Genomic DNA, 26,942 nt, shown 5'->3' on the forward strand with positions numbered 1-26,942 from the left:
GACCGGAGTGGCCTAAGTGAGCTACTTTGGAAGACGGGGAATAATCGTGGGAGGAGATGATATATACGTATACTCGTGCACACTCGATCGCTCGGCCATTGATTATAGCATGATTCACCCCTTCTCTCCCGCTTCTAACATCCCATTTCTTTTTTTTTTTGAAAGCTCTTGTAATTTTGATAGCTAGGTCTCAGCTACCCAATTATCTTTAGAAATATCAGCCACCCTCGTTAGACTCACAATGAACTCATTGTGCTATGTAGATCTTGCTATTCGCGACGACCCCTCAAGAAACGACCCTTTTCATAAAATTCGAGAAAAACCCCAAATACTCAACAGGCCTAGCCCAAGGGAAAGTACATAATAGATTTGCGTTAGAGACTCTAACTGTTGAAAGTTGGCTATTATATACTCCCATCTCGGGGTTGCTGCGGTTGCAAGGTGAACCGCTCCCCGCCTCCCAAACCTGACCACATAATACCATCGCCATTATACCACCCTTCTTTCCTCCCTCTTGTTTCCTCTTGCTTCGACGTACTCTACCTATGTAGAGATATATATTATTTCCATGCACCTCTTCCTTCCAGTAGTCGAATCCATGAGAATTGTTTACAATTTCGGCCCTTACCCAGACTTGGGCGCTTTCGCAGCTTTTGACTCTTTCACAGCCTTGGACCTAGGCTTAGGATAGTTGATAGCGTCATCAATGATCTCCAGATATTCCATCACTTCTTCCAAGGTTGGAAAGTACGGGGGAACCAACTCAGAATATTCGCGCCATCTACGCCCCCATTTCTCAGTAAGCCTCGAAAGTGGGCGATGGGTTCTACTCCGTTGAATTTCGATCTCCAATGACCTGTCCAACTTTCCATTGTACGCGGCGATAAGAGGCCGGTCCAAATACGCTCTCCTCGCTCTTTTCATCTCCTCGGTCAAGCCCTCCGCCTGGGAATGGGTAAGGTCCTTCACACCCGTAGCGGCATTGATCAATTTGATAAGATCTCTAAATTGATCATTGAACTCCCTTACAGATCGCTCAACGAGAAGATTCTGGAATTGTTTCTTGAGGCGCTTGAGGTCCTCGTCAGGATGGTGTTGAAGGATAAACTCTCTTTTAAACTCTTCCCAGTTTATGGTATCCGAGTATGCCAATGTTCTTCCGCGGGCCGATTTCCGATTTCCTGGCCAGCGTCGGCATGCCCACTCGTACGATGACAGCCGTAAATAGCCTATTAAGTATGCTGCCCAACCGTCGGTGGAGCCTGGAGTCGATGATTTGGATTCGCGGTTGGCAAAGATCCGCTCTGCTTTATCAATCCAATCGCGAGCTGTCTGCTCGTTTATCTCTCCGTCATATGGCACCAGTGTCTCCGGCTTCAGTCTGAATCCTAATGTAATTATCTTCCCTGGCGTTGTCTTTTCTGGTTCTGGTTGCTCTTTAGCTGATGCTATTGCCCGTTCGACTACCAGTTCGACTGCCTGTGCTACCACCTCCTTGTTATGGGCTTCCAACTTCTCCCTACTCAACTTTATTCTGGGGTCAGAACAAACTACCAGCTCCTCGCCATCCAACGCCCCGTCTGTTGACTGTTGAGCTGGGCTCTCTGTCTTCACGATAGGCGGTGTTTCTTGTCCACCAGCTTTAATCTCAGCCTCTGGAAATTTCATTTCCATCTTGTGCCGCGTTTCGTGTGCTTCATCGACCAGGGCTTGAAGCATTAAGGGTGAGAGAGGTTCAGCCGGGTTTGTGAAAAGGTGTTTTACTCCTCTTTCAACAATGGCTTTTCTTGCCTTATAGAAGTCTGAGGTTCGCTTGTCGAATGGAATGGAGTAGTCAAGGGGTATAAGAGTCATGATGATATGCCTTGGAATACTCGTTTATAGAAGGATTTAAAGGGGTGATAATAGTTTCTTGAATGAAGATCGTTTGATAAGAGGTATTTTTATTGACAGTGAATAAGATGGTTAGGTTTGTGTTATGTGTGGTAAACTTGTGGAGTGGAATGGCCCCACTTTGTCATAATATACTCGTTAGGATGCTCCCTAGTTGCCAGGTTGCCTTACATAATTATCTATTCTGTCTGCTTGCGTCACAAAAGTTCCCTCCGTGGCATTTATGGTTTGATCTGGCTTATTCGTCTCCCCGTCATCGGTTTCTATCTACTTAAGCTCCGGAAGTGGCCCCCTACAATTCATTGATCTAAATCTTCACAAGGCGCAATCCCATGCAAAGATATAAATATAGAACTTGTATTCACTTTTACCCTTAGTTCAAAATTGTTCTCACATTTCTCAATTGGCTGAGAAGGCAATATACTAGGATCACGCATGTTTGTTTCAACTGGATATGGAGGTTGCGCAACAGCGTGGTGTAGTGGATCGAGTGATATCCCGTGATTAACTTACATGATATTTTAACTGCAATGAAATCATTTCTCGCTTACGTTATACTTCCAGAGACTTCAACAGGAAGGTGCAAGGCTGCCTGGCTGTGAATTCGCCTTCAGAGTTCCGGAGGAGACCCCGTCCCTCTTTCCCACGCACACCACAGGTAGGTGTCCACCCCACGTGCTCATAAGTAAAACACCCGGATCCAAGCTGAAGTTCACTGTTTCGGGAAATACTTGCTCACTCTAAATTCTGTAGGTACGGGATCGAAAATGGACATTTTATAGATGTGGACAAACCTAGTTGTAGGGTTACAAATACATGTCGTCATAGCACGCCGCGGATATCATGAATCCCCCCCACCCGGTGCTAAGGTCTCGCACGCAATGTGGTCGAGACAAGGGAGACTACAACTTTCGAATTTCCATACCCTGGAAAGCTCCTCTAAACTGTTATAAGATTAGTACCCTACGTAAATATTTGCCAAGAGCCGGAGGTGGAAAGGAATGGTGCTTCACGATTTCTGGACCGTTGCGCACTTGGAAATCCCACTTCGTACCAACTTACATGTAATCATGAGCCCATTCTTTTGTGCTTCAGAAAAGTGTTGAATTTAGAAGTTATATACGGGATACTAATTTCACATTTACAAGAGGTTACTAAAAGTTTGATTGATATCCGACTCCACATAGTGATTCTGGTTTTCATCTGCTTTATTGCTTATAAATCTTTCATAACTCCAAGACCGCCTGTAATCTAACCCTCCCCGCTACAATGTCCTAACAATATAATAGCACTCATACCTACCTGTCTTGCTGCCGAACATTCGCTGCTACCCCCGCTTTAACCTACCTACTCATTAGTATTACGATGGCCTTCACTCTCTCAATACTCCTCATCCTCATCCTCATCCTCATCCTCATCTTCATTCTCATTCTCTCCATACTCCTCATCCTCCTCCTCCTCCTCATTCTCTCTCTCCTTCTCCAGATCCCCATAAAGTGTCTCTAGCTCCTGCTTCAACCTCCCCAAATAGCCTTCAAAATCCACAATATGCCTCTCCACATGCGCCAGATCGCCACGCAAAATGCGCAATTTATTCTCCGCCTCCTTCTTTTCCTCCCGGATAAGGGTCTTCAGAACTTGATTCATCATGACCTCGGGGGTCTTGAGTAGGAGGTAGTTGCGAGCGAGCTCGGGGTCTGCAGCATCGGCTTCATAGGCGGCGATTTGGCTGGTGAGACGAAGACGCATGTCGTGGCAGTAGGTGAGCTCGGCGAGTTGGCGGCTCAATAAGTCGAGGGCGAGCTCGCGGGCTTGGTCTCGTGGCATTTTGAGCTGGGGTTGTTGGAGGGTGGTTGAGTAAGGCGGTAGTTTGGAGTTGTTTTTGGTTTGTTGCAGGCGTGTTGTGAAGAGTGTGTGATGATGATGATGCTTTCTCTAGGAGGGAGACGTGGGCGTTTATATACCAGGTTGATGGTGATTCATGTGAACATTTATTTCAACCTCTACAGCCTACGAGCCGGAGGTTTCAAGTATAAGTTTTCAAAATCTTCAGATATCTTGAAGTTTTCAAACACCGCTAGATTGTAAATTTCAAGATAACCAACGCATCGAACTACGAAATCGTTCAAGTGTATAGTTTTTCAAGATTCCCACGTCCCACTATTCGGAGCACTCGCATAACGGCAATACAGGATACTGCCGGTAATAATCCGGCCGAAATCTTGAAACCCCAGTGCTTTAGGGGATCCGGGTTGCCGTAGGTTCGCAGAATATTACTCGCAACCGGCAATCGTTGACAGCGGAAGATAGCGCTATAGCGCTCAACTGTCCTTCTCCAGTAACTAGGCGTACGGTGATGAACAGTCTGCCCGGATACCCTATTTTCCCGGCCTCCGAGCGCTACATCTACGCCACTTCTCCTCTGGCTATCCGCCATCGACAGTACCCATTGCAAAAGATTCAGGCCAGACCTGACAGGTTTCTTGGATACCGGGTGGCACTGGGTTCTGAGTTCACTGCCGAGTGCCGGTCATAGGAGGCTACAGCCCGAAAAAGCGGCTCACATTTTACACGTTATATTTTGACCACACTCAATGATGATTTGACCGACTCGAGCATATGATCGATTGAATCTACACGTTTTTAATATTTATTTTATGGGACGCACATGGTAACAACAGTCAGAATGGAAACAAGTTAATACAGCACACTCTCGGTGAACTTTTCCCGGCAATCAAACTATGGATGCTATCAGCTCCATTCGTTCGTTGGACATTCTTGGCTGAATTTTATTTTCCCTCTATCAGATCACCCTCAGATAGCGCCTCGTCTCACAATAACAAATCTTCTGCGGTCCTACGAATAATACCATCAACCAATGCCCTCTACCTCTCTCACTCCGTGTCACTATCGGAATACAAAAAATCAATCGTCCACCACCCCAGCGCTTGTGAAAATACGCTCCCAGGCCCACGGCTCCCATCCTCAGGAACACTCTCCTCCTCCTCCTCCTCTTCATAATCCTCTTCCTCCGGGCCCCACATTGCCATGGCGTCACCGATCCTCCTCACGCCTGCCCGAACCTCGCGATACCCCACAATAACGCGTCTCTTCTCGTTTTTGAGCAGATCAAGTAATGATTGTGGGCAGTCGCCCGTGCCTTGGAGCAGCTCAACCATGGCGGAGATGTGGCGGGCCATGCGGAATCTGTGGCCTACTTGCGCTCGAAGATAGTCTTGCCCGAGGGAGACGTAGGTGTGGGAGCGGCGGATGGCGGCGGCGGAGTAGGACATTGTGGTTTCGTGTGGGTTGTTGAGAGTAAGTGTTCTGGTGGTATTTGGGTATGCAGGTTTTTGCTTCTTGTTGTTGGTTCTTGTTATGTGTTGATGATGTGTTTTGTGCGATGAGGGGGTCGGAGAGTGCTGCTTTTATTGTGGGTGCGGATATTCAAGTCGAACCCAGGCATGGCAACTTGAAAATCAACACGATTTTTTAATAATCTCCCCGTTCTCAACTTTTATGAGACTTTCAGAACTTGTAAGTCACCAGCCAATCCGATGACAGGGCTCCACTTGGCTTAACGAATGATGAAAGTTTAATCAACGTCGCGACGCCTTTTGGTTTTACGTGTAGTCCTTCCTCCCTACGTTGGTAGAGCTCTCGATATTTCTTTAACGCACACGCCTCTTTTCTCCGAACAGAAATTTCCTTTCCTCGGATATAGAGGATAATATCTCTAACGCAGATTCTTTGCCATGATAGTTCTTCGAGTAAAACGATATTGCCCTGGGAGGATGTCAGCATTATTCCCAAGTGTCGTTTTTTGCGACATCCTACCTATTCATGTGCGAATTCCGAAATAAATATCCCCCGAGCCCACAATATCAACCGCCGGACTTTTAAAGACTTGCCTGCCTTTTATTTCCCATTATTTGAAAACATTTAAGCACGACCCGCCTTTCATCCTCTCGTCCTCCCAGCTATCTTCCTATTCTCCTAGCCCTCCCAAAGGCACTCAATACGGTAGCTCTCATATCATTAAAATAACCCTGTAAATATGTCAGCCTTGAGTCTAGATCGAATGGCCTTAGTGAGCCATACAAAAATCTCATATTAGCCCCCCCCACCTTGGGACCATCCATCGTTTTTTCCAGGTCTTCCAGCGGTGCTGGTGTACGCTTACCAACCCTACCCAGTCCGTGTCTCCACCGCCTGTTGAAGTCCAGACGCCAGCGGAAACACAAATTGTGTAGGGAGATCGGCGCGACGCGGTTGCGGTGCTGACGTCCGGGTCTTGTCGATGGGCTCATTTTAGTGGAGTGCCGCAGGGAACCTGAACGCGGGAGATCAGGGAGTAGGTGTGGTGGAGACCGAAGGTTAAGGGTCGCTGAGTCTGGTGATCTGTCAGATCTATGCGATGTTACTCTGGGTCCTGTGGATGGCGAAACACTCGCGGGTAAGCTTTAGGAGCTAGGTGGTTGGGACTGGGAAGGCGAGGCGAGTAAGGCCCAGGTCACGTAGCATTAGTGAGAAGAAGGAACGTAACGTCAGCAGAAGAAGGAAGTTATTTTTTGGTTGATAACCCTAACCCTGATTTACTACGGTAGTCCTGCGGAAAAGAGAAGGATGCAACATTTTAATTGGCTTAGAGAGAATTTATAAATGATCGGTAAAAGAATCATGGAAAGTTACCTGTCCCTTCTTTGGTCTTAACCTCCCACAAGTCGCGTAGAAAAAACGTCAACGCTTCAAGCTGGATGCGAGAAAAACGCCAAACTGTCGTTTCCTCTGCACCTCGTCGATCTTAACCATCACCTACGGCGGTCTCTGCCCTGAGGATAATCTATGACAAGGACTAGCTGTAAACTTTGCTCTGAATTCTAGAGTAATGGTTTTTTTTGCTTGATTCAAGAATTGACTCCTCGTAGCTACTAGCTCCAGCTCTATCAGAGTACCAAGAGCAGAGTTCAGATGAGGCAATAGAATTTCGTTTCTTGCACAAAACCTGAAGGAAATCACTCACATTTGGATAGTACAGTACTAGAGATCTATGTTTTTTCATGGTGTTTGGAAGAGAATTTATATGTAGACAAACGTAATTTTCACGCTAACCCAAGGAAACCGATAACCCGAGTGAGATCGTATGATTATCTGCTACATCAACCCATAATTAAATTCCGCAGTCATACAAATTTCAACTTGCTGTAAATTTTCTTTCGGTCCGGTATCTGAGCTGTACGCATAAAAAGAAAAGACATGGCACCCTGTGGGTTATTGTTGACAGTTTGCCGTCAAGACGCCCCTCTCTTCGCACTGTTACCCGAGAATTTCTTTGTTAGTGATAACGGATTGACACTCGTACAGCACCTTGCGTGCGCCGGAGCCCTCTGATTGGCCAAGAGCGGAACCTAACCCTGACATCTGCGTGGCAACAGGCTCACCCAAAATGCCACCCCCAAATGCCACGGAATGTCAAATTCAACCGCGGCACTATTATCAAAATAAAAAAGACCCCAAGCGGTACGTTTTGGGTGGTTATAGTATCTCTTCTTTCATACACAAAAAAAGAACAAAAAGTACTGTGCGGTTCCGGGACGAACTGGCACTACTCCCACCCCTGGGTCGAACCCTGGCCTTCTGTGATCGAAAGCAGGGCTAAACCTCGCGGTGTTCTTTGGCGAGGGCTAAACCGTTAGACCACTCGCCCATGTGTGTTGGTGGCTAGAAATGGTATTTGTGCGCCAAGGATGGTTGGCTAGTTAATATGTACTACAATCCGTTCTTTTGGTGTGCACATTTTTTTTCTATTTCTTCTTTTTTTTGCTTTTTTTCTGAGAGAAAAGAGTTTGAACATGAACATTTATATTATACACGAAACCATAACCACATTCTGTGGGCCAAAGGCTCTGCTAGTATATTGGTGCCGTCTCTCCCTCTTTCCCTCTTAGCCTTCTCTCTCTCATTTCCTCCCCCGACAATTTACAACAGTTCCAGACATCGTTCGAAAACAGCTTCCCACCTTCCCCACTTCATATTCTCTCATATAAACGAGTTGCAATAGGTCAGTTTATGAATCCCCGCTGCACTTAATTTACTTTGTGCTCAAACATTATCAATAAACTAACTCCACTCCCAGTCAACAACACATCATTCCCTTCTGTGTTGCAATCCACCAATTGTCCACCATGACTCGTAACAAAAATAAATATAAAGGCCGTAAGCAGATCGAGCTTACCGACTCTGTGCCTGTCAAAGTCGAGGGCCAACCACATCGTGCCACCGGATTCTCCCCCAACGCCGTTGTCATAAAGAATGAGCGTGAACTCCACGATGCCTCTCAATCCATGGCGGACGAAAAGTACATCAAGAAGGAGGATCAACAGCACATCAAGAAGGGGGATCAACAGCACATCAAGAAGGAGGATCAACAGCACATCAAGAAGGAGAATCAACAGGACATCAAGAAGGAGAATGGGCAACACATCAGACAGGAGGATGGGCAACATATCAAACAGGAGGATGGGCAAGACATCAAGAAGGAGGGTCAAAGGCGTCACACTACATCTTCCAGTGCCTTTTACCCATCATCACATCGTGACCTCATAAAAAAAGGGAAAGAGATAATCTATACCCCTACATCCACCACCTGCCCCTCACCCAACCCCAGCACATTCAAGAGGGAGTACGATGGCATTCCATCTGGTTCATCCAAAACCGATCTTGCGATGAAAGAGAACCAGTTGCATCATGGGTTCCCATCTTGTACCTTCGACTCAGACGACCTCAATGCTGCCATGAAGGAAAATCGGCTCCATCATAGGTCAGCATCTGAGAGGTTTGACTCGTATGGAACGGATAGCATGTGGAAGGAGAACCAGTTACACCATGGCACCTCATCAAGTAAATATCGCTCACATGACACCGATCTCATGAGGAAGGAGAACCAGTTGCACCATGAGCCTCAAGCTCAGCCGGCAAGTGTGCGGCAGGCTTATGTCCACCAGCCTCCTGTCTTACCACGTGGGTGGAAGCCTCCAGCAGACCCAGAGCCGGACCGTGGAGCGGTATAGTTCTCTTCCTTTACATAGTTCTCTCCCCATGAATACTAATATACTCTTTATCATAGACATATACTATCCCAAATTACAAGGATAGGATGCTGTGGCCTGCCTCATTGAAACATTATATTGCGCGATCGTTCGAGGATATTCTGCCAGAAGAATGGGACCCCGTTTACAGAGAGCTCCATGCTATCATTTTGGAAGCTTGTAGAGATGATATACAGCTGTGTGTTGATTGGGACAAAATGCCGCTACCCAATGTGATTCGGCACGACATTCGAATTGCTGAACTGAGAAAGTTAAAACAGGAAATTGCAGAGCTTGATGAGTTGCAAAGAATTGAGGATGAGGAAAGGGGGAAAGTCTGGCTAAAGAGAAAAATGGAAAGAGACAAGGAGCGTGCGCCAAAAAGAGAGACAGTCGGTCCTAGCTCACCTCCAAATATCACGGCAAAGCATAAGGAACACATTAAATTGGAGGAAAGGCAGAATGATCAAACTAGTCCTGGAGGCAGAGGGTATACACAAAGGAGGCAGCAGGCAATCAAAGCTGAAGTTTATGATTCCGATGATTCTGATCATCTCAGCGAGGCATGTTTTAGACTTTCTGACAATTCGGAACTCGACTATACACATGAACCCCACGGAATCGGCGCGTCGAATCATCCCGAACTTGCGGCAATGAGTGGTTTAGACTTGAAAGCTACAAAGCGCCAAAACACAGATTACTCTCTTTGGGATACAGAGCAACTCCACCCGAACGACTCGATCTCCCAGGTTGGGAGTCAGAACGGTTGCGAAGATTTACATGATATGGCAAGCACTTTTCGAGGTCGGAAAACATTTACCTTCACCAATAACGAACAAGCTTCAGGCATGAAGACTTCCTACCAATTGGATGATAGCTCCGTATCTTCAATGGCTCTGGATGGAGGCGTTACTGTTCGTTCGGCCCTCTCAAGTAATCACGATTCCAACGGAGGTGTAGCAATTCAGCCAAGTGAGAGAAACACCCAAGACAATCGCAAGCAATCTGACGCAGATCCCGGACAGGGAGGAGGCCGCGTTCACTTTCAGCCGCGTGCGAGTCAGAAGAGCGATATCAGGTCTACAGGTTACCCTTCAAATGATAGACCAATTGCTGGAAGGAACTCACATTCAGGTTCCATTAAAACTCAAGAATCCATTCATACCCAGGGATCCGTTCGTACTAGGGGATCCATTCATACCCAGGGCCATGGTCAGAATCTTCAACAAACGGGAATTTGGCGCGCTTACTCACATGCAAGAAGTCAAAGCAATAGTTCGTGGCATTCCTATACTGCCAGCGACGTTGCTCGAAGTGACGCTGATATCGCTCGCAGACAGCCCGCCAGGACTCCAATTACCAAAATGGAAACCATCGATCTGATGGAGAGCGATTTGGATGGCGTACTTTGAGAAACTTGGGTCACTGTTTGCCTGTTGCTTGAGTATATGTCTCCATGTAGGAAGATTAGTTTGGAGATTTGATTCCAGGTACATATAAACCTATATGATTTAGTCTCTCTAGCTTTGTATATCGCTCGTTACAAATATCTCATCGAATAAATCCACAGAGCGGACTTGGTTTCTTGCATGATGACGCCATACAAACCTTTTTTCTCGCGATATTGAAGCTGTGAGAATAAAGTGTTTTCAGATAAAGGCTGCATACTAATCCTACCGAAAGGATAATTTGGAGACTCGGGGAAAGATGAAATTCGTTTTAAACTGCTCGTGTTTGAGCTCACAGATATCTGGCTGGGGGAGCCTTCCTACCATGAGAAACATCCAGTCTATATTCCTAGGCCGGAGAGACCGCTGGGAAATGGAGATGTGCCGTTTCTCTGTTGGGTGATTCCGGTCCACACCATTATAGGACTCAATTAAGACAACATCACGTCTCACGACTTAAATCTACACTTAAGCCCAAGTGCATAAGTCGTGAAGTTGGTCTTCAGTCTAACCCGGTTTGCCAAGAAATTATTCTGCGAGTGATATTCTGTGAGTATATTGAATTCCAAACCCCGTTCTAATTTAGTTTCGCTATCGGGGAATGACTTTATTGGCCTAATTGTATCTAAGCACATTTACGTCCGCAAAAATACCCTGCTTGCTTGGGCGTGGATTATAATTTGCAAGATAACACCCTGGGGTGTAGGTACATGTAGGGGGTAGGTGAGACATCCCAACCATAGTACCTTGTGGAAATAGATACATTGAGGAAGAAAGGTGGGAACTAGAACAGGAAACAACTACTGTCGTTTGATAGTGGGCCCCAAAAAGCGGAAGTAATTGTGGATCCGATCCCCGACTCGCTGAATAAGCCGGCTTCACCAGCTGTTATGGGAGATTGGTTAGTTGAAACCCTAAGTATATGAGGGCTGCAATTACGATGTTCAAGCTCACAACTAAGAGCTTTGCATTCAAGTCGGCTCCGTCTCACGATTGAAATTAATTATATACATATCTTGAATGAGATTCTATATCCTCCAAATTATCGAAGTGGACAATATAAAATGGCCGGACTACCTGCTCAAGTTTTGGTCTTCATTCAAAACAGGAACCCGCAATCATGATCTCTACCGCATACAACTTCTTTTATAGCGCCTATCTTGACCACAAGATTGAAACGCTTCAGCGGCTCGTTGACAGTGATCCTGCGATTGCTAGGCATAAAGTTCTTGAGAGACGTATCCTAGAGGTTCATCTTAAAATTATTGAACATACCGATGAGATTGATGAGGATGCTGATGTGTGGGAAGTTAGACACCTGCATTTGGTTTCTCAAAAGGAAGTGCTGGAGGGGGTTCAAGTTCCCTTGACTGAACACGCGAAGGAGTTACTATCCCAATTGGGGCATTTAAAGTTCTCGAAGTGGGTATTTGAGTTGCAATTGGGGCGCAGGACTGAATGAGAGATTCCGGGCGGAAGTTGGAGTATGAGTCTTATAAAGAGCCAGACATGGCGCTACCGTTAGGATTGCATATGAATAAGAACGACGTTAGCTTACTGATGTAGTGAGAAGGATCTATCACAATGAAGACAGTTAATTAAACATTTTTATCCAATGAACCACACTGCAACTTGACTCCCCAGAATTCTTGATGATCTACATAGGTGAATAGCAGGAAAGAAGATAAGATTGCTGGTTATCAGTTCACATATAAAGCATGAACACTACCGCCAGCTCGTATATAAAGGCACCGGTCCATCAATTACAAACCGAAAAATAACCGCCCCTGAAGGAAGTAACCGTAGATCTGTCCTTCAATTCTATGATTGGTGATCGTAGTGGTTTGCTACCAATTCATAGCCACGATATTCTTGTGACTCTATGAGCACAACGCGGACTGCCGCACCATATATACGGATCCACCCGAGCCATGTTCACGAGCAGGTCCAAGATATTGTCGCCGCCCGTGTAGCAAAGAAGAGGCTGTCATCTCTCCGGGCAGGGCCATACTCCCCTGGAGGCTTCAACCGAATAATGTAGGGGAACGGTAGGATACGGTGTTCAACTAAGCTGATTTCTAATACTCATGTTAGTGTCAGCTTTCATTCTTTCTTTTCCCACCAATGTTTCGCGTCTATATGTTCTCCTCCGGCTGTAACCGGTACAGGTGTGTTTGTTACGTCCGGGGGAAGTGGAGAAGCAATAAAGCCGGTGGTGTACATACCTACTTAAAGGACATCCCTCCTTCGATTGACACCTGATTGAGCATACAGCTTGCGCTTCAAGCTATTTAGCACGCCTTAAGCCTAGATGGTTGGGAGACGAGCGCGCCTTCCCCGTCTATTCCAGCAGTCAAGCCCGGCGACGGCTTAATCGTGTGTGTCATCTCCAGCCCCGGGGGCCGTTCCTGTCGTGGGCCGTTCCTGTCGTGGGCACTTCTGACCTAGGCGTGATTCTGTGATGGTGAACAAAATCTTTTTCAAGACGTCCACGGTTAAAAAGGTGTTTGCCGAGAGGCAAGTTGATCTGGTTGTCGTCCAGGGTGAGACATGCGTCGGCAAGTCCCGAGGCCAATGCGTGTCCGTGCCAAGACTCCCGGTGGTGCGGCTACGATCACCACAGGGAAGTAAACCACCAATGTCTCACACAGCACGACATGCCATTCAACCACCGACTCCTACCTCGTGGGAGGATTATTTCTACAGCCTTGATCAATTGAGTCGCCTCGGTCACGTTCACAAAAGTATCAAAAGGACAATCTCGAAATGATCTTGGCATCATCGACACGCGCCCGCACACCACCGCCGACTCCGAATCACCGGGCCATAGACAACCAACCACCAGTCAATGGTACCATCGACATAAAAAATGACACTCGAGCTGAAGAAGAAAAGGAAATGAGATGTTATGTCGGTGCCATGAATCGAACATGGGTCCTCTCGGAACAGTAATTACAAGGATGGAAATCCCTGTAAACCCACAACGAGAAGTACTAACCACTATACTACACCGACTTGTCGATGATGGGATGAAAACGAATTATGAAGTTGTTTCTAACAGCACATTTAGCAACAACTCTTTTTTTCGCAACGTCTCCCGATCGTTCCGTTCACTCTTATAATAGCCGAGCTCGTGATCTGTGGTTCGGGTCTGGGGATTTTATCACGTCGGGACTCGAGAAATCGGCCACTGAGCGAACAGAGCGAGAGGTTCTTGAATTACTTCAAGATATCTGTTCAGGATATAGGTTTTCTGTATTAGCCTTTTAAGTGGGAAAGGATTAGCGCACTGAAACTGCTCGGTCAATATAGTGTTCTTTCAAATCACTGAAAGGCATGGCGACAACAATAGCCGTGTCGCACGGAAGCTAAAGTCAAAAGTCTCTTGTCTACCTGCAGCAACCCATACCGCCTAACTACGAACCCCCTTAAGCTGTCGGCGCTGAAATCCAACAAAAGTTGGTGCGAGATCCACCAATTAAGACGAGAGCGAACGAGGTTTGTTGGCATGAGTCGCACTCTTGGTTTCGAGTGTCTTCATCTCACTAATCGATTTACGCATATAATTAACGTGAGAAATTTCCGATGAATTCTCCAGATGAGTATTAGTATGTACTATATCGGGGAGGTTATGGTTCATGGATTCCCTCTACCTTATCATTACCGCGGCCGTCGAAGGTTTCTTTTCAAGGCAATTAATTCCACTTTGGAGGATTAAAAGTAAGCGATTTACTTATGGTTCAATTAACTTTGTTTTTCATTCTGATCATCCTCTAAATTCGCAAACTCATCTAAATTCCTGCTCAAACTCGACTCAACATCGTCTAAATGTCGATCTAACTAATCTATAATCTCCAGTTAATTCACCTCGCACTCCAACCACTCAATCACCTCCATACTCCGACGCAATCTTTCACACCCTAAACTCCCGCGTTCTACTCCAAGGCGGAAGAAGGAATCGCATGGATACCCTTCGTACAAAGCTCAAAAACATATCTACGCAACTTCAAAATTCTCACCCTTGTGAGAATCTTCTTTGCCCTACCTGTCAACGGCTCACGCAGACTCTGCAACCGGGATTTCTCCAGCAGATGTTCGGCATTCTTGGCGGTCCACACCGCAAAATTGGCGTGGCCTCCCTCCATTTCTGCGTTGTTTTCGGTGATCCGCGTGTTTATGTCGGCAATGAGGACATCGAATTGACGTTTGCGGGTGATGCTAGTGTCGTTGGCAATCTCGGTCTCAAGCCTTCTGATTTTGAGGTCGATATAGGCAGCATATGCAATTCTGAACAAAGGAGACATGGTAGGCGGTGGTGGTGGTGTGACGGTGTGCTTGATGAACTGCTAGATTAGAGATATTGATGTTGTTTCTATCGTTGTGGAGTGCTTATAGTTGTAGGTTAACCTTTTTAATGGTATAGCTTGCGATGCTGGTGATTGTGGAGATGGAAGTGGTATTGACATATAATGGGTACTGGATGCCGACTACTTATACTACGGACATGAAATGCTTGCTGTGTTGACTTGGAAAGGTGGATGCTGGTACGTTATTCACCTCCATGAAAGATTATTCAAGCTCTGTCTATCAGTTTACTAACCATGAGAATATTCAGCAGTGTGCAAAGAGTATTCAAGTGAGGAAGGCCCTCTCATCCTTACCCCAAAGTCGCTTTGGTCTTTTTTTCTAGTTATACAACCAGGCACCTAGCTCATTCCCCGGTCATTTCTTTATCGGCAAGAATCTTTACCTCGAAACATGATGCTTAACCACACCAAGTATCACATGGGGGGGTCAATATTTCTGGAGCTATATTCTCAACGGCATACTAGCGACTCTCCACAACTCCAGCGATCTAGAGAGCCCAACTGAGCACCATCTCTGACCGCCTTTCTTACTCCCGCGAAAACCAAGGTGCCGGTCGCTGTTCACACTGTGGAAGTAGAGATAAGGGAGAAACGAGGCCGCTATCATACTCCCAACAAAATAGTTCACTGCGTAAAAACGGACTCCTTCCCTCGTTCAGCGGTGAAGGCCTTGAATAAGGCTCAGACCGGTCAATGCCAAGGACGCGCATGTCACGGCATCATCTTTATATCTAGCATCGGATCGCAAATTCTCATGATAAGCTGGTTCGGATGATTGTGCACCCTTCTCCCACCCTGCAGACGAGGGCAAGCGACTTCTTCGCCCCCCAGCTGTTATGCCTGCCTCGATTATCTTGTTCATGAGGATCGTTCCCATTAAATATGGGAGAAGAGAGATTTCGGTTAGCGGAGCTCGCAGGGGGTTTCCCGGGCAAATACAAGTACATTTAGGGGCTCGAACGGATCCGCGCAGCTTTGGATGGAAAAAGCAAGATTCATGAATTATCACTCGAACTCCGATTTCAGTTTTTTTATAAACTTGGTGCATGAATTCGGCTCTAAGATCAACGCTTGCTTTTCTCTTATAGGGTTTCTCTATTCTCAGCTCTCAATATAAGTCTAATCTATCATCTATAGTCCACTCTTTATCTCTTGTCGAATCTTTCCTTAACTCAATCTATCCCTAGCCCAATCTCCACAATATTCGGTTAGCTATAAGCGTACCTGTCACCATACTTACCTGTCAGCAAGCCCTCTAGTCACGTGGAAGTCGATTCAAAACGTGGATCGCCGCCCTCCTCTCCACATACATTCCAAACACATGTTTCTTCAATTTATACATCCGGATCTTCAACAGCCGTCTTTGCGACTTCTCCGGCAACGGCGTTTTCCTGCTCTCAATCACCGCCTTCTCCGCAAGCAGCCGTCTATTCCTCCCAATATTCCACAGCTTCCGGTCATCGTCGCCGTCAAACTGTACTTCGTTCTCCCTGATCTTGGCGTTGACTGCGTCGATTTCAGCCTCGATTGCACACTTGGCTAGATAGAATTTGTCCTTTGATTGTTCGGCTTCTAAGCTTTTGATTCGGCTGTCTAAGAAGCCGATGTAGAGGACGTTGAAGAGAGGGGGCATGGCGTGGTCGTGTTTGTAAAGTGATATAGTTGTAGTGTGGGATACTTGGAGTTAATACGGGAGAGTATGATATTAGAAATACTGGCGGGGATGAAGATTCTTTTAGCATCTATACTTGAAATGCTTGTGGTACTGTTTTGATAGATATGAAATCCGCGACATATAATGACCGCTTGATAAAGGTTTCAGTATTCAAACACTGTTTGCACTAGGTATGAATACATCGGCTTTGTATCCTGCATTTCCAGACAATAAGAGTTCGTATCAGACTCTGCAGCAAACTCCGTATCCACCCCAAAATTGAGACAATCCGCTCTGCAAATCTTTCCACAGACTCTGAACAGTTCCCAATTTTCCTAGGATGTTCCCCATTATCATGAAGAAGAGGTGGTTGATTATCTGCTTGCTTCCAATATGCTACACACAACCTTCATATCACCCTATTCCACTAGGCTCGTCGTGTCTGTGGTGGGTTTTCTACCTTTATCCCATGCAGCACCCTCCATGCCCAGAAACCACTGTTGATAAGATTTCCCAACTATCAATCTCCCCTATAATTCCAAGCCACCGCTATTTTGCTCCCATATAGCCACCGCTATTTTGCTCCCATATAGCCCCCGAATAACCACTACCGCATCCTAGCATGCCAATACCGGAGATGAAAGTCGCAATATTTGTCTTTCTGACTATGTTCACCGGACGGTGGAATTCCTATAGACCATATATATGCAGAATCAGTAATACAAGAAGACTGTATCTAGACAATTTAGAAAGAATTCACAACATGTTCAATAGTAACACCTAAGACAGTTAACAGGTGCACGAAGAAAAAACGTAATGCCAGAGAAACTAAACTAAACCTGATCGTTGCCCCGTCCACTCCTTAACCTGAAACAAAAGTACGTCTCATACCCAAGTGTCATGCATACCATGCCTCCGGAAGGGATGCCGAGTTCGTTATTGGGTTCACGGCTCCTTCGATGAGTCATAGAATATCACTCGGTCGAGAATCATCTCCCCAGAGATCGCTTATTGAGTTATCCACTGCACAGGAAAATCAACTATCATCATTTTAAGAGTCTAAGTACCGGTTTGCGTCAATAGTGGTTGGTTGACGTCAACGATGTCGACGTAAATACGGTGCTTGCACCCTCCGCGGATCTCACCCCATCTCATGTGCTCGTTGAGCATTCAAGAGAGGTCCCCACAGGACCAGCTCTTCACCACGTGTAGACAATTATGGGCACCATTTGCCGTTTCTCAAAAGCTCTAAAGCCTTCGGGAAAATACAAGTTGATTGAAATGGAAATTCATGAAATACCACTCGATCCGACTCTACTAATAATTGAAGCCTAATGCCTGAATCTGGAGGGAGCAGATAACGTGTTAGGCCCAAACAAAGATTTTTTTCACCGCGAAAACCCCGAATGAAAATTTACGACGCTGGCAAGGGCAAATATAGAATAAAATGGCTTCCTCTTAACACGTTTATTTTGTGACCAACACCTACGACACTACTACATCTTGACTGATTCAAGCCGGTCTTGTACCGGAGGTATTGCTGTGGGAGTATATTCAAGACAAGAGTTGGGAGATAAAAGTTCAAGAGAAGCTATTGTTTTTTGGGAGACGGTTCTCGGGCTTTGCCCTTTGGCGAGGTAAAGAGGCCCCCACTCTTCCTACACTCATCCCTCTTTGCCAAATATGCCACCCCGGTTCCAACCAGCCCACCCGCACAGCTTAATGCTGAGGTATCTACTCAAGACAACCCGGATCTCCCTTAACGTACGGAAAGCAGCCAGGATTATGGAAACCGAAAGCACTCCAGTCTCGCAGCCTATCCTAGGGTTGGAAGCACACCCCCGGAGAAATATTATCTCCTTACTAATAACTCAGATATCTCCCATCAGCTAAGGTAATTCTTTGTGTAGGAGGCATTCATGTGGTCTTACTCGCTCTGCCTCTCGCTACATCGCATCTTTTATCATGGGTTAATTCAAGGCATCCCCAAAGACCGGAAGAAATCTTGATGAGATGGAGGATGGTATTCCGCGCGAGTTATCTCTCAAGGACCTGACAATTGCGAAACCAATCAATATCACTCCAATCAATATGTAAGAGACATACTTACCCCAAGCATAAAGGGAGTAATTAAAGCGCGGGCAACCGGACCCAGAAGGTCCGGATTGAGAATGCACGTCAGGTTTATCACTCCTGGCTCCTGAGAGAAAGAGGATTTGCCGATTTGCTACGAATTTCGTGATGATGAGGAGAGGATCTAGGGGAGATTGATGGTTGTATTTATACGGATGTTGAAGCGATGTATGGGGGGTGTCATACATGTATGTGGCCTATCAATGTGCACGGTATCTTTCTGAAGCAACAGATGTCAACAGTTGGTTCAATATCTTTATGTGTTCGTAGGAGATGAGGATATATCGTGTCTTGAAAGGAGCAGCGTACTGCCGTACAGGTGTACATTCTGTTCCATTCGGCTGTCTCTACTTCGGGAATGGACTCGCAGAACTTAAAGAAAACGAACCCGGACTTTTGCCTACTATACCACTCTGAGGCTTTTAATTTAGCATCCTCATAATACCGTGGGTATACGCTCTCACTGCCCTAACTACATGTACGACGAATCTGCTAAAAATCACCTTATTACCCGTGAAACAACACATGAGCAATGAGTTCTGTTTCCTTTTTCAATTGCTATACCAACGAACGTAATGTGGGCAAGAGGTTTATATTCAACCCTATCTGCGTTGCCCAAATTCTAGAAGCTTATTCTACTGCTCCTAGAATATTGTATAATCATAGTAACAATTGTACAAAACCATGTTTCTTAGGCTTTCCCTAAACATGTCAAGTCCAGCGTAAGCTGAGTTGAGCTTCAGCCCTGTACGTCTGATGTAAATAGGAAAAGAAATCAACACAAAACTAGTTGCAAAATAGTTACAAAGGCCGTTATGCCTAAACGCTTTATTAATCATCCGTAATAAGGTTGTTTTGGGAGCCTCGGATTATCAATCGGCACTCCGGGTACATCAAGCCTTGTGTGGTTGGTCCAAAATCCGCCGGTATGAGGATTTATCTCACCTACAATCAGCTTTACCAAGCATTGTTGCTTCTCAGTGAATACTGCCAGTTTGGTCTCAAGGAGAGCCAATAGAGCCTTCACATCGGCACTGTTTTCCTCCAGTGATGCATAGACCCTTTTGGCACCTTTACTTACATACGCATTCTCGCGAAACCTCGACATGGTGAGCTCGCCATCAAACACCTGTCTTACCAAGGATTTCAAAAGACGGTCGTTAACCTTTATATTCTCATATATTTCGTCCATCTCCTTAAGGTATTCATTCAGTACTTCGTCTGAATACAGCGGCATAGGAGGAGGAACATCCTCTTCGGCCGAATCACATGAAGAGGAATCCGATGGTATCGATGAGTTTTCCCCGGGTGCTCCGGAAGAGGGCATCAAGATACCTGGAAATTCACTCCCCTCTTCATCAGTTGGCTCCGTTGCGGAGTTTCCGTCCGTAGAAGCGGGTGGGTATTTCTCCCTTGAATCATTATCTGCCCCATCTACCTGAGGGGTTTCTATCGGTCCTTCGCCTTGCGAGCCGGATGGAGGAGAATCGACATTTTTTTGATAGAGTTGAACGTTATCGTAGTTGCCCAATCCGCGGAGCAATAACTCTGACCGGTACGAAAAAGTGTCTATAGGTACATGTACATGTTAGCACAAATTGTTCGTCCTCGTTACTATGCCTTAATGTCCCACCTAAGATATTCGCAAACCTTTTAGGCCCTTTATGATGGGGATAGCTTTGTACTGGGCTGACTTGGTTTTCCAGTAGAGTGGGTGGCTCGTGGTCATGGCCTCTATACCACAGCGTCCCGCCTACGATATTTTCGACTGGCTGGGCTTGTTCCTCAGACCCTGAGCTTTCTAATCGGTTTTCTGACTCTTCCAACGGCAAAAAAAGCTCATCATGATCCCCGCGGCACAAAACCGTCCCACCTACGATATTCTCACATCGGTTATGGCTGTTAGGTTCTTCTTTAAGAGTAGAGCTTTCTACTTGATTGGCTGATTCGGTCAACAATGTACCAGCACTCGATACCTCTGCGCGGGCGTATTTTCTCAACTCCTTCTCAAGCAGTGTTTTTAGCAGAGATTCGATGCTAAGCTCCTCTGAATTATTCAGAGAGATATGCGGTGATACTGCACCACCTTCTCTGGAGAGTCCTGAATCTTGATATTCATTAGTCATGCTGTCGCTTGAGGTTATTCCCGCAGGTATGGTGGTTCGGCCACCACCGCAGCTTTCCACAGCATCAGTTATCTGTTCTGTACCTGTGGTTTGCGGTAAACCTGTTGAGCTTGAATGAATGCCTGATATTCCCTCACAATCAAGGCCCACTGTACTTTCCTCTACCCTTGTTGAAGTCGAGATCGGAATTTCATTTGTTTCCGGTATGTTGGGTCCATACTCGCCGCGAAGTTCCACGTCCACAATATCCTTGTCGGCTCCCTTATTCCGAGGGGGGCTGTGGATGGGCATCTCATGTCCACATCTATAAAGTTCCTGATCTGAAGTCTTTTTCACTGATGCATCATACAAGCTGTTACCCCAAATCTCGATCCCCTCGATCATCCATTCTTTCTTTGGTGTGCGGAGTATTACTGATGCGGTGTATTCATTCCACCTCTCTTCGCTCTCAGGAGGATTTTTAACCTCTTCTAGCCCTAGCGACGATAACACTCCCTCGGGCACCAGCTCCGTTGGATGGAGGATTAGTTGAGAACCCTCAGGCAGATACCAATTAGGTTCATGGTCCGAAAGGATTTTCGCGGATACTCCGAGTCCGCTATCACTGAAGTTGCCCATACCGTCGGTACCTCCACCTGTGACTGTGGGAAGTAATAGTGGTGAGATTGGATAATTGTAGGGTCTCTCTTGGAGGTAAAGGCTTCCTCTAACTTCCCGAGTCTTTGGTGAGACTAGACCTATTTTGTGACATACATCGTCCCCCCCGGGAAAATGTCCTGTTGCCTCTGGTATCCTAATTTCATCTTCGCCAGCCAGGTCCGGAACCTTGAAATCGCTCGAGGCGCCTGGTATCACTGATACTGGCTTTGCTTTCAAGGTTTGGGACGCAGGGACATCTGTATGACTTTGCGGGAATCTAGCTGGTCTTATTGTGGCATTGTATCGTTAGCAGATGCGGGGAACGGATCTTTCTGCCTTGATTTCATTTTGAATGATTATGCTCACAAGAGGTTAATTTCATCTACACCACACGCTTTCTGGCCGCCCAATTCCGAAAGAAGATTCTTGATTGGAGCTGATAGTGATTCCTTTTCTGATACAATTGATGGTGGTGTGCTCTGTGTGTCTAAACCCATGTTGTGCGAATAATTAGAAAAGAATATCGATGAAGTAATGTGTGAGATGTGATGATGATATGTAAAGCTCGTTTACTGTAAGACTGCTGTTCTTATACTTCAAATCTGAATTTACTGATACGTGTTTTTGCTGGGTTCGGAGATGTTCTTAATCTATCAGAAAGGCCAATACTCACCACATGTAACGTTAATCACAAGGTGGCATTCTACCATGCAGAACGTGTTCAAATTCAGATTGCGTCTCGGTACTAGAGTTGGTATGGAGAGCACCGACCTGTCCGTATGAGAAAGGACCAATGCGATGATGTTGAACTACGATAAATTCCGTAGGTTCAACTGCACCATCTTTCTGGCATTTTATTGGTTACTCTTCGCAGAAAAAATGGTTAACAGAGTCGATTTCCCCGCAACAGATGCCCCTAGCTCGAGTCCTAAACTACAATCTACTCGTTTCGAGGGTGATTCATGGAACCGACCTTGTGGAACCGCCTCAGCCTCAACACAACAGGGTTCCAGTTCATTGTGAGCTCCATCGGTCAGAGGTGAACTGGTCTATAGGTCTAACAGTGAACAGGAATGTCGAGCTCTCTAAAAGTAAACCAGAGCTGAATTATGAACGCTGGTTGGCCAATGAATACTCCCCCGACCCTCAATATATATGTAATTGGTCTTCCTGCGGCAAAATGTTCCCAGCCCATACCCAGCTCCCCGATTCTCGGCGAGAGGACGGGGGACCTCTCTGTTTGTGTCGGATATTCTCGACAAAATTGTAAAGGGACGTGCTTTCGGCGGTTCTTTAGTTACAGAAGAAGGATTCTAAAGAGAGCAGTTTTGTGATCGCCAAATACAAAATGTTATAACGGTGCACTGGTAATTGAGAAATGCGAACACAAATAGTTTCGGGCTGGAGATTTATTGGTGATTTGGCGGAAGGTGCAGTCTTTTCCAGATCCGAGAGAGTGAAACTTGGCGCCTTCGCCATCGAACTAGATTCGTCATTGCAATTGTCTAGACAAGACTATAGATCACTCTAGTATCCTTTCGAAACTGTGTTTTAATTCTGGGGCCAAATTAAGATCAAAAGAGGACTCTCCGAACACAAATGTTTTGAGGAAAACATTGTCTGGAAGAAAATCGAGCTTGCGCTGCCGGTTTACCGGTGTATTATAAATCGGTTTTGGTCCTCGAGCTCCCCAACCCCGAACACACCCTAAGTAATACACGTAGCTTATGCTAACAAGCACCCTCCAATCTGCTTATTACGCCGACGTCTAAGAACTCAAAAAGTGTAAGTTCAACCCTCATACGTCATTTATTCCCGCTAGTGATATTACACCTCCGGATCAAGCCGAGCTCCCTTGAAAGATCATTCATTATCACTCGAGCATAAGGTATCACTCGGGCATATATAATCACTCGGGAGTTTTATATCACCAATTCGTAGTTCCTCCAGCTGAAGCTAAAAGAATATCTTCAAAACGAGGTTTTCATTGAATTCTGATACTTTCTCCGTATTCGAACTGGTTCATAGTCGACAAGTTTAATCGTCAATTGAGAAAGTAATAGTAAGTAGAAAGAAGCAAGCCCCGTATGCTTGAGTTACGAGAAATTATGGATATAATTTGAAATTACGCCCCAAAGCTTGAGGTTTGGTGGGGTGTATTATGGCTAAGGCCCGAATCAAAAGGGGGAGGGCGGGCAGCTGGGTAGCACACCGCCAGTTATGGGTGAGCAGGTGGAGATGCCCCATGAAACAATTTCAATTCTCCGACGAAACATCTGCAGAAAACCTCCCCCCATCTTTAAAAGGACGTTAACAGACTGAGAAAATCCCATCTGTTCCTACTCGCTCTCTCAGTCCTCATCTGAGTCGACAGCAACAGTTTCTGAAAATAGGGATCGCAGCCTGTCCCCGCGAAATTTCGGAGACAATTTTTCACCCAAGATTAGCCACCCTTATCGGAGATTAACGCTGCTCGCCACTTATCCACCGCCCGCCTACGAGAGTTAGCAAATTACTTTCTATCCTCTCCCTCTCTTTCTCTCTTTTTTTCCTCTCTTTCTCTCCTTCGCTCCTTCTCTCCGTCTCTCCTTCTCTCCTCTTACCCTTTCTCTCCTCCGGACCCTTCCTCCCCACTTCATAAAATAATCATCCGAACTCCAGGAGTCGCTATTACAAACTGAGCGTTATCCTATTACCTCTAGTCTAAATCCATTAAAACATCGACCCAAGTGTATACCGGTCTAAAGTGGTGAGTTCTACATTAACCTGCAACCCCCCCCCCCCTTTCTCCCGCATGATCATCCAAACTCAGTCCTTGGTAGAGGGCTGCAATATCTGTGCTGCCTCCTCTCTTGTCTAAATAGGTGTTAATCTAGAGGAGATTGATTCTGTAGGTCTACCTTCGAAAGTTTCCACTATTTTTCCAAATCCCTGCTCACAGTGATAAAGGTTTTCGTGACGGAAGCCCATCTGAAAAATCATTTCCCCAGTCTGTAAGTACCTCTTCTGCTCTACAACAGGCGGTGGCCATGATGTTTTGTCTGAGCTAATCTATTCCAACAGCTGCTGCAAAGAACATCTTGCGCAAATTCTGGAGGGTTTTATTATAAGGAACCTCTTCTACTATTTTAGTGAGAAGCTTTAGCGAGTACCACCTCTCTTCTGCATTAACCCTTACTGTTTCGTCTAGGCTAACCTCTCCGTTGGTGGGAAGTAGAGCGTTCAAGTGCTCGAGATCATCGAAAGTATTGCCCGCGATCATTGCAACCCCCTGAGAAGCTTTCCAAAGGTCGACGGGTTAGGTATACTTGTTTGAATATTCCGCTGCTGTTCTAGTCCCGTGCTAATGACTTCTCAGGAACCTTCCCAACTTTATAGTTGTGTCTCTCTTCGGGTTGTAGGCTTTCTCACCAAAACTGTAAGTATCTACCTCTCTGCCAATGATTTGTATGTTTGAAAATACTAACCTCTCCTATTAGCATTCGCGATATCGTGCTTTCCTGAGAGTCCGACGTTCTTATCACTGCTCTTCGCTCTTTGTATAAAAGAGGACACAGAGTGCGTTGTTATTTCTTAAGCCCTGTTCCTTACCTTATTGTTGAAAACCTCTTGTGCGTGTGCTAATATAATACCTGTTGGTAAGTAATAGCTATACATTGTCATATTTAGTGTCTTGAATTAAGCACCTAAACACATGTCTCAATTCACAACCGCTCCTATCGGGGAAGGTATTGAAACCGGGCCATTGCTCGTCCCCTCTCCCGCCGGCAGGGAATATGCCCCCAACTCCGGTGTTCCCGGCATTGCGGGCATCGCCCCACCCGCCGGTGAGCTGTCCTCCCGGCGCCCCCTTCATGGCCTACCAAAATTCGCCGACTGGCGAATGTCGAACTCAAACAAGCGCTACTGGACCGACCGGCAGCTGTCTGCCAATGCCGCAAAACGCCGCAAGGGACGGAGGCTGACACAAATGCCGAGCTCTAGAGCTGCACGTCTTAGCTATGGCGACAGTCTTAACCATAAAGCCCATTCTCAGATCCGGAGTGCAGGTGCCAACAACCGCTACCAAGGGCCCCCATTGATTGATTTGTTCGTTTTCCAACCCTCACCCCCACCTTATTAAGCAACACTAACAAGGCATGTCCAAACTTTAGGGAAGATGTGCAAGGCCTTGCTGTCGACGCTGCTTCTATTAGAGCAGTTTCTAGCCCTCAGGGGTTACGCCATTATCTCCCCATCGTTCCGGGAGATAGTACTGTGCAAGCTGGTACCGAGAGACCTACTGGTATTGGGAATTCCGGTCCCGTCCTTGTGTCCGATCATGATGGTACCATACAACGTTGGTTTTCCATTTTCAAGGGGGTTTACAAAAGGATTAAGGGGTTCAAATTCGGACCCCTCTTTCGTAAGGGTAAAAATCAAGGGTAGTCAGTGATGTGGTGTATATGCGCGCATGACTAGCTAAAAAAAAAAGATTTGAGTATCGCTCGAAAGCTGTTTCTCCAATTTGTACTCTTAGCAACTAAATTTGATTTGTGTTTTGCTGGTTAAATATCGTTTATTCGACAGTTTACTGTGACGTGTGGTAATTTAACCAGCCAGAAAAGTTTATTCTTCTACCATTATTCATGCAAACTCGCTCCCTAATATCACAGTCCATAGTGGCTGCCATATGAGGGACAGTTCATCTATTTACACACTCTTAACCTTTCTCAGGGTTTCCTCCCGCCATGATCTCTGATAAACAGGGCGATTTTGATTAAACACACTCTTGGAGCTTCTCAAGAAGTGCATTGATGGTTCTTCTCTCAGTCTTCTCTTGGTACTTAACTTTCTTGACCTTCTGTTCTCGTCGTGAAAGTCACTCTTTGTAAATGACCACTCCCTAACACGATTTCCCTTGCGCATCCCCCGGCCAGCAGACAGTATATTCCTATCTCTTGGTTCCATCATCACCGGCATCTTCTCTGTTCCATCAAAATCAAGCAATTCTTCCTGGATTTCACAGGCCGCAGTCTTGCCAGCATCCAACTCCATCATTTCTACCTTCACTAGACTTCCTTCTGTCGATGTAGTTGATTGAGATTCCATCTCGTTATTGATACTGTCGATGTATCCGATCGCTTTCCACGCCGAGCCATCTTCGATCGTTACAATAGCCGTTTCATATTTATCAATTTCCGGTAGTCGCTGTCCACTGCCATAGGTAATTCGAGCGAGTGACTCAATCAAATTGTCCTTTTGTATAAAGTTCAGTTAATAGAAGATCGGGAGTAGTGAAAGATCTGTGAGAGGAGTTACCATTTGTCTTTCCTCGCTTTCGGTGGCTAAACCACGGCAAAGAGCCATTAAATCACGAGTTTTACTAATTCTGTTCATGATGACGGCGGTTGATTGAATTGAAGTATGTTGTTGGTACTGAATGGAATTAATTTGCCGGTATGTGATGTTGTCCTTGTTGTTATTATAACAGATATCGGTGAGTTGAAGGACTGATTCTGGAGGTCGGAGGAAAGATTTGGCAATGAAGTAGAGAGATCATGAGACAAGACCCATTTATACCGAAAAAAGAAATCTGTCACAGATGTTTAAGG

General features: G+C 45.9%; 11 protein-coding genes across 11 annotated transcripts; 5 read left to right on the forward strand and 6 right to left on the reverse strand.

Moving 5' to 3' along the window:
* Positions 1 to 624: 624 nt before the first annotated feature.
* Positions 625 to 1,854, reverse strand: H6S33_010886 (uncharacterized protein; the record flags this gene model as incomplete). Its single annotated transcript, XM_044842254.1, has 1 exon — positions 625 to 1,854. One exon carries the CDS (start codon positions 1,852 to 1,854, stop codon positions 625 to 627), a length of 1,230 nt encoding a protein of 409 aa, XP_044696816.1.
* A 1,419-nt stretch (positions 1,855 to 3,273) lies between these two features.
* H6S33_010887 (uncharacterized protein) lies at positions 3,274 to 3,720 on the reverse strand (the record flags this gene model as incomplete). The annotated part of the gene is made up of 1 exon (XM_044842255.1): positions 3,274 to 3,720. One exon carries the CDS (start codon positions 3,718 to 3,720, stop codon positions 3,274 to 3,276), a length of 447 nt encoding a protein of 148 aa, XP_044696817.1.
* A 1,067-nt stretch (positions 3,721 to 4,787) lies between these two features.
* Positions 4,788 to 5,186, reverse strand: H6S33_010888 (uncharacterized protein; the record flags this gene model as incomplete). Its single annotated transcript, XM_044842257.1, has 1 exon — positions 4,788 to 5,186. One exon carries the CDS (start codon positions 5,184 to 5,186, stop codon positions 4,788 to 4,790), a length of 399 nt encoding a protein of 132 aa, XP_044696818.1.
* A 2,892-nt stretch (positions 5,187 to 8,078) lies between these two features.
* Positions 8,079 to 10,364, forward strand: H6S33_010889 (uncharacterized protein; the record flags this gene model as incomplete). Its single annotated transcript, XM_044842258.1, has 3 exons — positions 8,079 to 8,957; positions 9,020 to 9,895; positions 9,996 to 10,364. The coding sequence occupies 3 exons, from the start codon at positions 8,079 to 8,081 to the stop codon at positions 10,362 to 10,364; spliced, it is 2,124 nt and encodes a 707-aa protein (XP_044696819.1).
* Positions 10,365 to 11,549: 1,185 nt separating this feature from the next.
* Positions 11,550 to 11,891, forward strand: H6S33_010890 (uncharacterized protein; the record flags this gene model as incomplete). The annotated part of the gene is made up of 1 exon (XM_044842259.1): positions 11,550 to 11,891. One exon carries the CDS (start codon positions 11,550 to 11,552, stop codon positions 11,889 to 11,891), a length of 342 nt encoding a protein of 113 aa, XP_044696820.1.
* A 1,498-nt stretch (positions 11,892 to 13,389) lies between these two features.
* H6S33_010891 (uncharacterized protein) lies at positions 13,390 to 15,069 on the forward strand (the record flags this gene model as incomplete). Its single annotated transcript, XM_044842260.1, has 8 exons — positions 13,390 to 13,419; positions 13,500 to 13,677; positions 13,863 to 13,927; positions 14,028 to 14,037; positions 14,108 to 14,149; positions 14,288 to 14,734; positions 14,964 to 14,973; positions 15,048 to 15,069. The coding sequence occupies 8 exons, from the start codon at positions 13,390 to 13,392 to the stop codon at positions 15,067 to 15,069; spliced, it is 804 nt and encodes a 267-aa protein (XP_044696821.1).
* Positions 15,070 to 16,051: 982 nt separating this feature from the next.
* H6S33_010892 (uncharacterized protein) lies at positions 16,052 to 16,429 on the reverse strand (the record flags this gene model as incomplete). Its single annotated transcript, XM_044842261.1, has 1 exon — positions 16,052 to 16,429. The coding sequence occupies one exon, from the start codon at positions 16,427 to 16,429 to the stop codon at positions 16,052 to 16,054; it is 378 nt and encodes a 125-aa protein (XP_044696822.1).
* A 2,989-nt stretch (positions 16,430 to 19,418) lies between these two features.
* Positions 19,419 to 21,845, reverse strand: H6S33_010893 (uncharacterized protein; the record flags this gene model as incomplete). The annotated part of the gene is made up of 3 exons (XM_044842262.1): positions 19,419 to 20,152; positions 20,217 to 21,634; positions 21,715 to 21,845. The coding sequence occupies 3 exons, from the start codon at positions 21,843 to 21,845 to the stop codon at positions 19,419 to 19,421; spliced, it is 2,283 nt and encodes a 760-aa protein (XP_044696823.1).
* A 2,297-nt stretch (positions 21,846 to 24,142) lies between these two features.
* Positions 24,143 to 24,749, forward strand: H6S33_010894 (uncharacterized protein; the record flags this gene model as incomplete). Its single annotated transcript, XM_044842263.1, has 7 exons — positions 24,143 to 24,166; positions 24,227 to 24,238; positions 24,298 to 24,341; positions 24,412 to 24,446; positions 24,488 to 24,496; positions 24,566 to 24,650; positions 24,707 to 24,749. 7 exons carry the CDS (start codon positions 24,143 to 24,145, stop codon positions 24,747 to 24,749), a joined length of 252 nt encoding a protein of 83 aa, XP_044696824.1.
* A 293-nt stretch (positions 24,750 to 25,042) lies between these two features.
* H6S33_010895 (uncharacterized protein) lies at positions 25,043 to 25,776 on the forward strand (the record flags this gene model as incomplete). Its single annotated transcript, XM_044842264.1, has 2 exons — positions 25,043 to 25,437; positions 25,503 to 25,776. The coding sequence occupies 2 exons, from the start codon at positions 25,043 to 25,045 to the stop codon at positions 25,774 to 25,776; spliced, it is 669 nt and encodes a 222-aa protein (XP_044696825.1).
* A 264-nt stretch (positions 25,777 to 26,040) lies between these two features.
* Positions 26,041 to 26,727, reverse strand: H6S33_010896 (uncharacterized protein; the record flags this gene model as incomplete). Its single annotated transcript, XM_044842265.1, has 2 exons — positions 26,041 to 26,586; positions 26,650 to 26,727. 2 exons carry the CDS (start codon positions 26,725 to 26,727, stop codon positions 26,041 to 26,043), a joined length of 624 nt encoding a protein of 207 aa, XP_044696826.1.
* Positions 26,728 to 26,942: the final 215 nt, after the last annotated feature.

Source organism: Morchella sextelata, assembly GCF_020137385.1.
Source record: "Morchella sextelata strain SCLS chromosome Unknown scls_5, whole genome shotgun sequence".
Classification (NCBI taxonomy): domain Eukaryota; kingdom Fungi; phylum Ascomycota; class Pezizomycetes; order Pezizales; family Morchellaceae; genus Morchella; species Morchella sextelata.